The 15,552-nt window shown below is 42.4% G+C and overlaps 1 protein-coding gene across 2 annotated transcripts; it reads left to right on the top strand.

Annotated features, from left to right (window-relative positions):
• The first annotated feature begins 3,684 nt into the window (after window positions 1-3,684).
• Window positions 3,685-15,029, top strand: LOC309444717 (uncharacterized protein). Of its 2 annotated transcripts, none has more exons than XM_082062776.1 (11): window positions 3,685-4,033; window positions 5,883-6,017; window positions 6,774-6,898; window positions 7,201-7,269; window positions 7,726-7,839; window positions 8,626-8,741; window positions 9,031-9,086; window positions 10,480-10,532; window positions 11,207-11,334; window positions 11,679-11,835; window positions 12,942-15,029. In XM_082062776.1, the coding sequence occupies exons 1-11, from the start codon at window positions 3,830-3,832 to the stop codon at window positions 13,042-13,044; spliced, it is 1,260 nt and encodes a 419-aa protein (XP_081918902.1). In that variant the 5' UTR covers window positions 3,685-3,829; the 3' UTR covers window positions 13,045-15,029. The 2 variants fall into 2 exon arrangements, with proteins under 2 accessions (XP_081918902.1, XP_081918903.1); XM_082062777.1 differs by lacking the exon at window positions 3,685-4,033 and adding an exon at window positions 5,140-5,162.
• The last annotated feature ends 523 nt before the right edge of the window (window positions 15,030-15,552 follow it).

Below are 15,552 nucleotides of genomic sequence, written 5' to 3'. Positions count from 1 at the left end.
AAAAGCATCTTTGGGGGTACACACTAATGGGGGTGCAGTGCTGATTATAGCGAGCTTAACCCTTGAGAAAAGCAAAATACTTTGCCTTTCTCATGCTTTTATCTCATGATGGCTGAGATATGACAGTTACCCAGAAATTACAAAAAAAAAAAAAGGTAGCATGTTTTTTTTTTAAGCAATATTGACTAGACAAGACTCTGCATGTTGTCACACCCAGGGGTTGTGTATTTCAGCAGTTCCCACACATGTTTCATCCCCAAGAGCTTCTAATTCAGTGGAAATTTTGCAATGGATTTCAGTGGAACTGATGTTTAATAACTTGTCACCGTGGTGTAATTAGTGCGTTTGTCCACTGGATGGTGCATCACTTATTTCTACAGCCCCGGGGCATGCAAAATTACATTAATCATACTGATCGTATGACATTGGCAAACAGTCTATCTCCAGATGCAAATGCAGGGAGACAACATGTATAGATAAAACAGTTATTTGACAAGTTTTGTAAAGAAACATCACATATAATGACATATGTCTTAAATATAGGCTGAAAACAGGAAATTCTCTCCCTGATTTGAGCTTTCTTGAAGGACAGGAATGTCTGGGTCCCACCCTGCAGATGTGAGCATAGCCATTACTTCTGGATATAGTTCTGAAAATCCGGTTTCATGTGCAGTGCTCAGAGGAGAGATCATGACACGCGTTTTTTTCTTCTTGGCTTTGATTTCTGCTCAAACACTGGATCGCTTTTCACAGCAAATAGCACTCGCTACAGCGCGAAGATCTTGAGAACCACATTGGACGTCAGAGCTACACTTAATCTGATTTTGCAGGCCCTTGATTTCTGAGGGTGCAGAAGATTTTTTTCTGATGGGATATAGTCCTGACATTTCCTTTGCCAGATAGCTGGATTTAAAAGAGGCACTGCTGTTTAAAATGTTCAGTGTGAAGTTTGATGGCCAATATTGCAGATGCTTAAGAGCAAGTTAGCAAATTTATACTAACAAGAAATTTTTACATTCAGCTTGCTTTTTTTCTCTGTATTTTTGGCGCCATGCATCAGTCACAGGTTTCTCATTTCCTTCTGAACTTCAAAACAAATCAGTTGAATATTATTTTCCTCCTCGCATTTTTTGCCAAGTGTGTGGAGCAGATCTTAGACTTGTTTTAATACACACAGGACTGTTTTTGCCATGTTAAAAACATTACCAGACATGTCAGGACTTCGGTTCCTCAGTGAGTCCTGCTGGTTTGGAACCCATTTCCACAGCCAACAATATTGCCAAGATAAATTGTTTGCCAGAGATAACTTCGAGCCCTCAAACAAATTACCTAAGAAACGTTGAAACATAATGTTGCATGAAGCAAATTGTTTCCGTGTTTCCTGCCCTCATAGGAAGGAATGGAGCTTATCTCTGCTGTAGATTCCATAGAGCCAGCCACAAACCCTTAACCAATGCGTTGTTTAGACTGGGAGTTTTTGAATACTTCACATATCAGAGGAACATATGAAATATTCATGCCCCATTTATCCTCCCCTCAGAAATGCAAATACTGAAATTCAAATGATTTGTATGAGGACTCCAACAGTTTGGCAAAGTGCAATAAAGCTGTTCATGGACTGCATTAGGGGGAGAAAAAAAGAGTTTACAAGAACATGGCGTTTGCCATAGGCCCTTACATCTCAAGGAGACTAGTGCTGCTGAGGGTTTAATTACGTGCACGTTTGTAAAGCCCCAAAGGTTTATCATTTGTGGGGATCTTTCCCCATTGAGTATTGTTTTCTGTCAATACTGTGTTTAAATTTTAACTAAAAATGAAAGCTGTTTTTCATAACCCATTCCCTTTGCAGCGTTTTAGTGTGCTGAGCCCTATCTGCTGTGCTGCAGGGTGATAACATTGTGACACATCTCCTATTTTTAGACCATTTTCAGTCCCTCCACAACACAATCTGAAGTAAGAAAATAACCTTATTATCTCTGGCTCTCTGCCTACTCTGTGTGGTTAACTTTAAGATGTACCCCTTGAGTATTAACTGAGGCAATGGCGATTTACAGAAATAAATTTCTGAACCTCATTGTCTCAATTGTGGTGCCTTCTGCATTTTAGTTCCCTTTTGATTTGGTCTATGGATACTAATAAAGCAATGCAGAACAGCTATGCCCAGTCTCAGAAAACAGGAACTATGTAAAAATAAGGAAGCTTTTTAAGAAGAAGGTAAAAGGAACATCTAAGACACTAAAGGCTTTTGAAATACAGATAGAAACATGATCATAGAGGCAGAGTGAGTGCACATCAGTATCACAAAAGACTAGATAAAGGGCAAAAAGAAGCAGCAGAGTCAAGGAGGTTATTGAAAACAAGTTGCACTCAAAGATGGAAATCAAAAGAACCATAAGCACTAATCCATTAAACACAAACCACAGCACAGGTGGTTTTATTACCAAATGGAGGGACAATTAAGACAAGGCATAAACATGTACAAGAAATGCTTTTTCAAGGAACTTGAAGACCACTGAGCAGTCTGTAGAGGCAACAGGGAGCCAGAACACTCAGAAAACAAAAGCAAACACAGGTTTTGAGAGCCCCATCTTTCTCCAAAGGGAGATCAGATACACCCCAACCACTCCCGAGAGACTGGGCTTCATTTAGTGTAGGGAAATGAGACAAAATGCTTGCTAATTGCAAAGGGAATAAAAAGATCTACTGTGCAGCCAGCAAAAAGCCATGAAAAATACAGCTTCTAGAGACAGTACCTACAATTGCTCCTGCCGATTTTTTTTTTGCTGGCTTGGGTGAGATGGGCTGCCAAGCCTTGTCCCTGCCCGTTGGCTGGAGCTGGCAGTGACAGGCAAGGACCTATTTATGCTGAGAGCCCAATAAGACAGGGTCAGAAATCTAAAATATGAACTGTGGTCCTCATCAAAGAGATGGAAACAGACACAACCTTCAGCCTGGGGAAGAGCAGCTGATAATGCCCAAATACCCTGTGACAGCCCCAGCGGGGAGACTCCAAGACCCACCTCTCTGGCACCATAACCCTTAACTTGAAGGATTTCATAGAATCATTTTGGTTGCAGGAGACCCTCAGGATCATTGAGTCCAACCATAACCTAACTCTAGCACTAACCCATGTCCCTAAGAACCTCTTCTAAACGCCTTTTAAACCCCTCCAAGGATGGTGACTCCACCACTGACCTGGGCAGCCTGTTCCAGTGCCTGACAGCCCTTTCTAGGAAGAATTTTTTCCTACTAACCAATCTAAACCTCCCCTGGCACAACTTGAGGCCGTTTCCTCTTGTCCTATCACTTGTTCCTTGGGAGCAGAGCCTGACTCCCACCTGGCTCCAACCTCCTTTCAGGCAGTTGTAGACAGTGATAAGGTCTCCCCTCAGCCTCCTGTTCTCCCGGCTGAACAGCCCCAGATCCCCGAACCGCTCCCCATCACACTTGTGCTCCAGAAACTAGAAACACGTTTCCTAGAAACTTGGCTGTGCCTCTGCAGTGAAGCTGCCTCGCTTCCCTTTAAGCGCTTCAGTGCGGCTCAGCGAAATGTGGCGGGATCGAGGAAAAAAAAAAGAAAAAGGAAAAAGGAAAAAAAAAAAAAAAAAGATGAAGCAAATGCAACTTCGCAGAGTGACCTCAGCGGGCTGACAGCCGGGACAAGCCCCTCGCGGAAATGATCGCGACCGGCTCCGGGACAGGGCGCTGCGCGGCCCCGAGGCGGGGTTTGGCGGCGAACGCAGCCCGCGCCCAGCACCGCCCCGCTCCGTACCCCGCGCCCGGCTCCGCACCCCGCGCTCCGCTCCACACCCCCGAGCTCCGCTCCGCGATGCCGGCGCTGCTGGCGCTGCTGGCGGCGGTGCTGCTGGCGCTGCTCGGGGCTCGGCGGGCGGCCGCCCCCGGCGCTTGGGTCCCGCTGAAGCGCTGGGCCCTGGGCTGCCTCCTGCTCTTCCACGGCGCCTGGAGGCAGCGGGCGGCCGGCGGAGGTTCCGCGGAGTCTCGGCGGCCGCGCCCGCTCCGCCCCGACCCCCACGTGAGTGTGCCGCCGCGCTCCTGGTACCCCAAATCCTTGGAGCCCCTTCCCCGGCAGCATCTTTCCCAGGACCCCCTGCCGTGACACTGTCTTCCCTGGCACCCCCATCTCCCTGGACCCCTGTACCCCAAATCCTGGGAACCCCTTCCCTGGTAATCCCTTTCCCATGACCATCTTCCGTGACACTCCCATCCCTGGCACCTCTGTCTGCTCCATCCCTGGCACCCCTATCTCCCAGCACTCCGCTCCCCTGAGATCCCAGCACCCCCAGTCCTTGGAACCCCTATCCCCTGGGACCCACATTGCCCCACAACACCCATTCCCCTTGGCCCCACACCACCTCCTTCTGCAGAACCCACATCCCGCAGGGACCTGCAACCCCCTGCATCCCCTGCACCCCAGCACCCTGCATCCCCCTGGGACCTGCATCCCTCAGGAACCCAAATCCCCTGCATCCTGGTGCCTGGTACCCACACTGCTTGACCCATAAAGCTTCGGGACCCACATCCTTTCACCCCGCTTCAACCATCACAGGATGGGGATGTTGCCTTGACTGTTCCTTGCAGGGAAAAGGATTGCCTCAAATCACACCAGATGATATCAGTTGGAAAAAGCAGACACAAAAGCCTTTTATTTTCACACATTTGGTGAACTAAATCTTGTTTTCAAGGTGTACTTGTCTGCTTAATAAATAACAAACCCTCTGTCTACAGCCTGTACCTTGCCTATGTTCATGGATCATCCTGTCAAAATACTCACTGTGCCTAACGGGGTGCTTTGGGTGGGCCTTGCTGTAATATTTGGTGGGAGGGGAAAGCGGAAAGGCTGATGAGACAGGATTTCCCTCGGTTTTCCTTGTCTCATCAAGATTTGACTTGCAGATGCCAGCTGAGGTTTTGAATTCTAAGTCATTCTTGTGAAAAATCAACTTCTTGCTGGCATTTCCTGGAGCCTTCTGGGAATCCTGGAGTCATATTAATTAACAAATGCTCAAGAGCAATAATAATATGATTTTTTTTTGTTTTGTTTTACACTGAATGTTTTTTTCAGAAGCAGAACTTCATCCATACCCCAAAATGCATACAAAAATCTTAACTTCAATGTTCCAGCTTTTGAAACTTCACTTTGAGTGAGTTCTGCACAAATATGTGAAAATACACATCTAAATTTGAAGTTGTGGACATCTGTGTGTAACAGTGTTTGAGATTTAGGATGGTAACTGGCCCTACACCAGTCCAGCTGCTAATCATGTAGTAAAGTACTGGGTTTCTTATGGCTTTGTCTTCCTTTTCCCTTTTTGGTTCTATGTTTCCCCTAAGTATAAATTGTCCTTCATACAAGCTGGGTCTAGATGTGGCTCAGTTTCTTTCTTGCAGACACTTTTTGAGGGTGCTTTTCATAAGGATTTTGGTTAAGGGAACTTCTCATTGCAAAATAATAATCTTAATTAAGAATAATATTTTACCTTGTCCATGGCTACCAGGCAATAATTACGTTCCCTCTCTAAAACTGCTTCTCAGCTGCTCCCTCTCTGCTTTCTTTGTCTGCCCTGATAAGGAAATGGACAATAAAGAAAGGAAAAATGCTTTTGTGTCAATGACTGATGTGAGCGTTGCATGCCAGATTAACTAAATGTTTTCTGGGTGTATGGACTGTCCTGTTTTACAAATGAGGCTTCACTGCTGCTGGGGAAACTCTGGCTGCTCGGTGGGCTGCCTGCTATTAAATATAAAAAGTGAAAGCAAACTTTGATTCCTAAGAAGAAACCCATGGAAAACAAAGAATTACTCACCCTCTCCCCTCCCTTCCTGCCTGCGGCTGGAGCTGAAATCCCTCTCCCTTTCCCCAGGCACTGGATTCAATTTATTTCACCGGCTTTGCAGAGACCAACAAGACTTTTGTGATCGCTCGTCTTGCCAAACGTCCGAATGGGATCTGCGAGATGTGGCTCTTCCTGCGGGTGGAGGGAACAGGAGAGTTTGAAGTACGTGGTGGATGTGGGATGAGATTCCAGAGTGGTGCTTGACTCCTGTCTTGAACCTGTGGTAGGATTCCAAGCAAAAAATAATGTTCTCTGCATCTTCACTACATCAACATCCTAAAGACAGTAAGAGCACTGCCCAGGTTACTGGTTATGTCTAATTTTTTGAGTAGGTATCTGACATTAATTCCCTTTTTCCCATGATGTGCATGAAACACAGTGTATCTTCTAAAAAATGCCCTGTTAAGTATCTTAGGAAGAATCTGAGCATGCAGTACATGGTTAATAAGTTACGTTGTATGGTTATGGTTGTTTTTTTTCCTCCTTTCCCAATGAGTGAATGCTATAAAAATCATTGTGGAATTGCGTCTTTCAAAGAGAAAGAGAAGTTTTTAGGGACTTATATGTACATCTGCTTTATTCTTGATAAAAAGAAAACAGTATTAATCGTACATTTTGCCTGTGGATTTTCTCTTTTGTTAATAACTGGCTACATATTAAAGAAGGAGAGAAGATCTGGCACAATCTCTTTGCACTCAACTATTTTTGTGCTCACAACTTTGTTTTGCTAAGTAGCCATGACCAGGAGGAGACCAAAAAAAGATAAGGTCGATGTGATTACTAGAAATCAGGAAGAACTGAAAAAAAAGCCATTTCAATCAACTGTGCCTCCTGCAGAGGATGTTCAGAGCAGGAATTCACCCACGTTGTAACCCCACAACTGAACTAAGAAAATGTTTTCCTCAAATGTCTTTTTAGCACCCACAACATCCAAACATGCTGGTGAATGATGAATCTGAAGAGATTTGGAGTGGAGGAGGGCTCACTATTGAATACATAGAGCCCCAAATGCACTGGAAAATAAGCTTCGATGGGTTACTCAGGTACCGCAGCACTTTATGGTTTCATTTATCTACACTTAAGATGAGCACAATCTGAAAATACATTTAACAGACTTGAAACAAAAGAGATTTGGTAACAATAGCACACATTGATTTTTATGGAAAGAAAATACAGCTAATACTATCTCCACCCAGTGTAGGGTTGTAATGTAGCTTTATTGTTCTATCTTAGCACACAATAGCATTTTTCTTCTGTGATGTGTCCTGTTGCATCCCTAAGCATGTAAGAAATGTTTTGCTATTTGTTTAAGAGTGATACAAAATTATGATGCTTTGCCTTACAGAAAAGGACCCTACCGACAGCAGTGGAGTGAAGAGGAAGGTGAACTTGTGCCAGTCAAATTCTCTTTCCAGTAAGAGCATTTCACTTTTGCTTCGGGATGTGTAGTGATTTTGTGGTTAGAGATTTGGTTACTGTTTTCAAAGGGTCACATGCACAAAGTAGCACATGAAGCCCTTGTCTCTGCTTTCTGTTTATGGACTTGATTTGTCTGATAAAAAAATGATTTATTGTCAAAGTAGCACAGTATTTCTGGAGTGATGCTGCATTTGTACCTCCAAACAGACTACATGAGAACAAGCATGCCCTTCCAGCATCCCTTCCTACATAATCTGTTGATTCTTGCACTTCTCAGTTTCCATTTGTTTGCTTCCTTGAAAAGTAGTAGCATATTAAAAATTAGAAAAATCAGATTTATCCAATAATGATAAAGTACAAAGATTAACATTGTCAGAGTAGCAAGTGCACAGCTTGGCCTTGTATCACCTGGCAGCTAATAATGTATTTTATTTTTTCCCTCTTCTCCTAGCTGGGAGAACTTCACAGAAGTCTTTGACTTTAGTGCTGACAGTCACCCCAGTGCATTTGTACGTGCTTTTGCCCAGGAACCGTGGACCTTCGAGTTCTTCCAAAGGGTCAAAAAGTGAGAGGCAAGATTAATTTCTTCTAGGGTTAACAGGAATTTTTCTACAGATCTCTTCAGGGTCTGTCATGTATTGTTATAGGTAATTTTAGAAGTTGGGTTTAATTTGAAGTGAGCCAATAAAGGAAGTGGCTCCTGTCAAATGTCTCCTGGTTTCATAACCACACCAGATGTGTCAACATCAGATGTGTCCTCTGAGGAGGATCCTGCAAATGGACAGGGTCTTCCCAACATGTGGGTGGAGGGACCTGCCCACAGTTTTGGTCTGTAAAACCTCAAGCATTAGGAATATTTCTTATTCTCTCTTTTTTCATTGCTAACAACCTGATTCAAACCACTTCCAAAGCCAATGGTGCAGGTATATCTAAGCAAAGGATCAAATATAATCCTGTGAAAGGGCTAAAGTTGTTTTTTTAATTAGTATACAAGCTTTGGAGAACTGAAAATACACAAAGAAAATATGAATATCAATATTGTGTTCTCTAAATGCAAACAGAAGATATGTAAACCAATAGTGTGTTGTCTTTGGTGATACTTGCTGACTTCTGAGCAGCAATTGTTTGGTAATACAACATTTTTTCAAACAACGGGCATTTTTCTAGTCAGTCAGGATGGGAATAGACATTACGTAGCAATAACTGGGAAATGTAAAATGGGTTTAATGTGTACAATCTGGCATAGCCATGATCCAGACGTTTTGGGATATAAGTCTATCAGATTGGCATTGAGACCGCCTTGATTTTGCCTTGTCGATTTTGCCTGTTGATTCACTTTTCTTTCCCCTAGACAAAGAGAACAACATTTCCGACATGAGCAGTGGGGCCAGTCTGTTGGAGAAATTGAAATAGAAAATCAGGAGAAAACAGAACTTTCTCTCAAAGGCGTTCGCAGCCACTCTTATGGTAACAGCACCAGAAAATAATCACTCACTTGGCTGTCTTCACTATAGCTGGTAGTGGCAGGACGTTGGGACTAAGGATTATCTTTAAAAAAAACAATGTCGTGACTGGGCATGAATTTAAGACATTTCAGAGGAAATGCCATTACTGTTTTGGGGACATGCATACGCTTACCATGTTATCAATTACTGGATATCTCTTTATCCAGAGTCAATGTCAAATTGGGTACTATTAGTTCATATTTTCCAGCAATGGTGAACTTAAGGTTGGGGGGTTTTGTTCTTTTTTGCAGGTATCCGGAACTGGTCTGAGATTTACCGTTACGTCATGATTTTGGCACACTTTGAAGTAGGTATTAACACAGCTCTGTAACCATGAAATTGGAGGTGTTTCTGAACTTGTCAGTCGTTATCCAGAAATAAGGCATTGGGAGCATCCACAGTGTGCAATCAGAAGTGCTAATTGGTGCCATCGTTAGCACATATCCATGTTGGGAGCAGCTCTCAAAACTGGGTGTGTAAAAACTGAGATTTTGCTACACCGATTGAACCAAAAGTTGCCTCTGTAAATTGAAACTGCTTGTTTTGGCTTTTTTTAAGAAAAATTAGATAGCTTTACAGGACAGATCCTCAGCTGCCGCACATACCCAGCGCTCCATGGAGCTGATGCAGCGCTGATTCACACTAATTGAGAGCCCGAGGCGTTAGCAGAGATCCTAAGCCTGCGTGACAGCAGTCAGCAAATATTTCTGCCAGTGCTGAGCTATAATTCTCTGTTTTGCCATTTTGCCTGTACTGCGGCTGCTGGGAGCACACAGCCCGGGGAGACGCTGAACGCTGGTGGTACAAGCTGCCACGCAACCCCCAACAGATGCTCCTGAAAAAACATTTCCTTTGCCAACACAGGCGTGAAGAAATCTAAACTCTCCATTAGAGGCAGAATTACAGGAGTTTAGGCTGAATTCAGAATAAAAGTTTATTTTCCCAGCCAGCACAGAACACACCTTGGAAAATCCCACCTATGTGCAGATCCAGTAGCTGCTGTGATTTAACATATGCCTGTGTATCTTTTAATAAGGCTGTGCTTTTGTGCTGTAATGTGTATAATCAGGTAGTGACCTCTCCCTTTTCTTCATCATTATTCAGGACTCAAAATGACTGCTGCTCTTCCTTTCCTAATTAAAAGCCATCTGACTGCTAAGAAGGAATTAAAGTTTATTGCTGATTGAAGTTTTGAGTCCTCATACCCCAAGTGTCTGTGCATATATAACATCACAGCATAGTTGTATTTGCCTCAGAGCAGCCCAAGTGGAGCATGAAGGGATTCAGATTCAAGGATGGAAGAGAAATGAATAAAAACATGAGATTTTAGTTCAATCTTCTGTAACATTTTTCCTGTATGCTGCTCCCAGGCATAGAATAATATAGGTTAGTAGAAGTGTCTGGTCAAAGCAGGGTCAACTTTGGTATGTTGCCCATCAGTTTTTACTATGGCTAGCTGACATCTCTGCATGTATTTCCCTCCTTCTCATATGTCTTGCTGTGGAGTTTCTGTGGTCCTTAATGTCCTTAAATTCTCCTGGTTTATATTTCTGGACTCTCATTTGCAGACAGATTTTCACAGAAGATGCACTGAGAAGATTTAAACATGTAAAGTCACAGCACACTGCATAACCTCAGTTGTATCCACAGAAATTATTCTGCACAAGTTAGACTGCTTTTTCTTTCTCACTTTCTTACAGGATGGGACTGCAGCACATTTAACAGTTATTAATATGCCAGCAACCACAACGCAGTAAGTAACCAGGATACTTTATGCTGCTTAAAACATACATCTTAAAGGTGGCAGAGGATACCTGTATGTACATTCTTCCTTTGAACCTGCGCAGACCAATTTCCATCCACACCCTCTTGCTCTCCAGTCCCTCCACCCTATTTTCCATTTGCAATTAGTCACAAGGACAGTTTTTACCTTCAATTACTTCCTTCCCATTCAATTACTGTTTGGCTGATGCAGCTGCTTGTCTAGATGATTTAGAGGTACAAGTTGAGCACTTCCAGCTATTTAAGAAGGTGTGTCCATCTGTAATGGGTCATTATGCGGGGAGTCCTTGCTGACTGGTGCTGTCTGCATCCAGAAGCTCCAAGACCAGCGTTCATGGCCCTCTGGCCAAGTGGGACCAAGTGACCCACCTGTCCCACCTGTCCACCACAATCTATCCTGCAAGCCTCATCTTTCCTTCATGTGTGGCTTCCCCCCTTAGCATTTGCAATACATCACAATATTTTTTAACATTTTTATTTATTTTTAATATTTTAACAAGGATATTTTTAATATTTTGTATTCATTCCTGCTGCTTTCCAGGGATGAAGACGATGCTCAGCGTTGAGCTCCCCTGGAAAGCCAATGTGCTGCTCCATTTGAATTTTAGTTGAACTTCAATTCTACTCCGTTTCTTTCCCTTTCAGCCTCACTGTAGGTTATGTTTTTTTCCCCAATGGGAGGAAGGCTGGCATTGAGTGGTCCAACGCCTCGCTGGCCGAGATGGCTGCTGATGGTGTTATCGGGGATAAATATGGAGTCACTTTTACTGCTGGTAAGCCAAATGCAGCCTGTGTATCTATATCTGCCTTCAGCTTTTTGGCACACAGTTAATTTAATTTCACTGCTCAGTGAAATTCCGTGTGATCCTTGGAGCAAATAAATGGTGTGGTTTTCACTTTCAGGGTGTTAAAATGTATGTTATGAGGTGGATTCAGCTGCTCTGGAAATATGGCTTCATCAAAGATTTTGCTTAATTTACAAAGCAGACGGGAAAACTATTGCCCTTTAGAAAAGCCTAAGAATAAACCATATGGAAAATTATTAGATCTTGGGAATTTTTCAGATAAAATACTATTGAAGATCAGTGACATTCTACCCTTTTTACTTCTATCAAAGGTGGCGAGTACTTTGATGTTTCTGCAACGCTGGATAAGCAGGCTTGCCCTGTGGTGTATAATGGCCTGACTGGACGTGGCATTTTCCACGAGTGCATTGCGGATTTCCAACTGAACGGGTTAACGCAAGGCTGGGGCTTGGTTGAATTTTATTACAGGTAAATTAATCATAGGAAAGAAGAGGTAAAGAATTCCCATGGTCCTATATTGACCTATGTAGCTACAGCTCCATAGATTATTTGAAGAACAAATGCACAGATTTTTTTATCTGATGTAAAGAAATGTTGTTCACTTAATGCTTAATGTGTTTATTAAATTGAGAAACATATTATTTGAAAAAGAGTGATTGTGCAAGCACTTCATACATGCAGACAAACCATGGACACTTGTTCAGTTGTTTGTTTTATAGATTTATGTAGGGGTTTTTTGTAGGTCTCCATTTAGGTTTATGAGTTGATAGATGGTCCATTGTGGAGATTATCCTACTTAGACAATCTGTCAGATTATAAAAATAATTAGTCCTGTACCCCAAACAGCAGACTAACTGTTTACAGAGTGAAATTTGCTCACACAAGTATTTGTCAGACTAGGGCACAGAACAGAGAAATAATCAGAAAATCAATACAGGAATGGCTCTTCTGGGAGAAAGGATTATATCAACAAAATATGGGCTTCTGAGTGAATTGCTGTTTCCCCTGCCACATGATTATCACAGTCTTTTACTGGAGCCTTTTCCCTATTGAGTCATTTCTCATTAAAAAAAAAAAAAAGCAAGTTTAGTTGTTTACATGGAGTTTCCTTTTTAAAATAAACACCAATTCTTAGCTTCAGAGGAGATGCCATAGAGGACTTTCAGGAGATTGAGAGCTCAGCTTCTTCTGAAAACCAGATACATTTAAGTAAGTAAAATAGGCCATTAATTTGCCAAACACCCACTGGATGAACTTGAAAAACGTGGTCTGTAGCAGTTGCCAGGTACCTGCTCCACTCCCTTCACTGCTGTCAAAACCTGCGAGGTGGAGGAAAGAAATAACCCAACATGGAAATCCCCACTAAAACTCAAACCCTCTGCAAGTCCAGACAGTCCTGGACATTCCTAAATCTGCCCCAGGAAGGCTTAATTTGGCAATGCTGACAAAATTCCTGTAGGCTACCATCTCCTATCTGCTTCCGAATCCAAACCATGTTAGAAATGAAAGGGTCAGTGTCTGGTTTGTCCCCCACCCTGCAAAACAACAACTCAGCATCACTGCTTTTCTTGCAGGGATGAAGCCGCCCAGCCGGTTCCGAATTTGCAGCTTGGGTCAAAAACTGAAGGACCCGACCTTTCCTCCTGGCACCATGCGACCGACAGCTCTCCTCTGTGAGCGTTTGCAAGCTTTTCCCAGTGACGTAGCAAGCAGCAGCTTTCAAAAAAATATAAACAAACAAAAAAAAGTTATTCCCTGCAAAATGCAGAGTTTTGAGTGTGGAACTCCTTAGGATGGAGGTCAAGGGTATAAAAGGATTTGGAGAGAAATGAGATAGATGATACATTTTTAGTTGCGGAGCTCTTAGCGGTTGCTAACTATGATGGTCTGGAGGCAATTTAAAGGCAAGTTCTGAACAGCTGATTGCAGGAGGAGTGCTCTATGTTCTGTCTTTTGGTATTTTTCCTCAACTGCCAGCAGCTCCCCACCATGAAGACCAGGACACTGGGCTACGTGGGTCTCTGAGCCAATTTAGCTGTTCCTCTGTTCTTTCAGATTTGTTTTTGTAATAAAAGCTCTATCTTTCTGAACTCTCTGGATTTTATAGTCATTAAAACGTGGGAAAAAGCTGTTACAGGAAGCTACACTGATTTGATAGTCTTCTCTATAACTGTGTGAGAGCTGAAGTGGAAGAAGTAGGAGAAAGCACATCCAGAATGAGGCGTCCTCTAGGAATAGCATTAATGGCCAATGAAACAAGTGATACAAACACAGTTTTCCATTGTCTGCAGGAAAGTCAGGGTCTGGTAGGCTGATTTAGAAGATGTCCTGAATTTCTCATAATTCACTTGAACTTAGATGCCTTATTATTATTATATAACATCCATGTTAGTCACTGATAGCTGCTGGCCCAAGGTAACCTACAGTGTATTCCCTACCTAGATGCCTCTTACCATTAAGTATTGGAAATGAAACATATGATATGTCAGGAAAAAATAGTTACATGATAACTAACATGATCTGGACAAAAGGAATTAAGGAAAGATGCCTCATTCTCTGTACTAGGCAGCAATGCTGTGAAACTGCTGGGAGTATCCTAAGGATAGGCTGTAATAATTCCTCCACTCCATTTAAGAAAGTAGTGAAATCTGGGTGTATATAATGTCTACATAATCTCTCCTAGGTTGACACTGGAGAAAACTAACAGACTTTAAAAAAGACTTTATCCTTTCTGAGATAGCTCTTAGACTTACTACTACAACAGTGTTATATGTAGAATAGGTTCAAGAATATAAAATTATCCAACCTATAAATATCACAGGAATGCATGTTCAAATTTGGGATGCGTTACTGAAGAAGGCTGTGATCATGCAGGCAACAGCCTTGTAGGATGCAACAAGCTGATTTTATCTGCAGTCTCTTCTGTGGCTGTGCAGTAGGGGAGAGAAATTCCTGCTCCCTAATTAATAACATTGTCCCTGTTCTGCATTTGCACAGATTTGTGGTGCAAGTGCCGTGCACCCCCTTGCACCCTGAACCATCAGCTGTGTGTGCAAGGCAACCTTACGATCACATTTCTTTTGGGATAGTCATTGATTCAGAGCTCTGGGTTTTAGCTGAGCATCTCCTATAAATACTTCTTTAGTTACAGTGGTATTAAGAGACATGTTCTTGTGAGACTTGCGCAAATTTAAAGATGTCTTAAATCTGTCTGTGTGCTGGAACTCTCAGTGCACAGAAAACAGGGAACTTCTAAATTACTCCAGACAATGGTACTTTGACAGAAGGAAAGGCCTTATGCCTCTTTTTACACATAAGAAATCAGTCAAATAGGTAATTTTAGAAAGGTTAGAAAAATAACTGTGTTATACATCACAGTTTATTCCTATGAAGTGTGTGGCTTGTTTTGCTATGATCTCAGGAACATCTGTTCTTTTTTTTTCTGTGGAGGTTTTGTCATCTCTTATTTTTTTCTTCTTGAAGACTAAAACATTGACATTTAGAAGAAGGAATACAGGCACATAATAAATCAAGGTCTTTGGAGGGTTCATGGAATGTAGATAGTGGGAAAAATTTGTAATTATTGCTCTGGAATGACAGTTAGAGAAGTTGCTGTGAAAAAATTCTCTATCCAGGTAAAAAAATTAAAAATCTATCCCATCAAGAAATGTATTGGTCTGAGTGTTTCTGACTTGCAGAAACTGGGCTACAAATGGGAATGCTGGGGGGCAAATGACAAATATCTGCCCGACTTGCAGTCTCTGAAATTCATGTTCTGGCAGAGGAGGACAACGCAGCCTTCATCCCTCTCCTTTTGTGCTCCTTACTTGTTTCTTTTGGTACAAGTGGATGTAGAATTAGAGCACTCCGGAGTTCAGTTTGGAGAAGTTCAAGCAGGGTACAGAAAATGATTAATAAAGGTTCGAGCTGGCAGGTTTATTTGCCAGGTGATGAACTACTGGTACGGTATTTCAGCTTGCAGGACTGAAAAATTGACTGTTGGGGGTTTTCTCCATGGATTTCAAATTAGTTTATAGTGAGCTTGTGTCCAGGACACATGGAATAACTTATTTAATTTAAAATAAATCTACCAAGCCCTATGTTTTGACCATATGAAGTGGTCCTCTCTTGCGGCTCCTTTCTCGGTGGAAAAATCCATCTTGGGAAATGCTGCTGCTGCCCAAA

This window comes from Streptopelia decaocto (assembly GCF_964273445.1).
Source record: "Streptopelia decaocto genome assembly, chromosome: 11".
Taxonomy (NCBI): domain Eukaryota; kingdom Metazoa; phylum Chordata; class Aves; order Columbiformes; family Columbidae; genus Streptopelia; species Streptopelia decaocto.
Note: the sequence above shows the minus strand (reverse complement) of the source record. Positions and strands in the feature narration are given on the sequence as shown.

Coding starts and splice junctions, on each gene's coding strand:
- LOC309444717 (XM_082062776.1), top strand. CDS start 3,830: ATGCCGGCGCTGCTGGCGCTGCTGGCGGCGGTGCTGCTGGCGCTGCTC. Junction 6,899..7,200: donor AGCTTCGATGGGTTACTCAG/GTACCGCAGCAC, acceptor TTTGCCTTACAG/AAAAGGACCCTACCGACAGC. Junction 7,840..8,625: donor TTCTTCCAAAGGGTCAAAAA/GTGAGAGGCAAG, acceptor TCTTTCCCCTAG/ACAAAGAGAACAACATTTCC.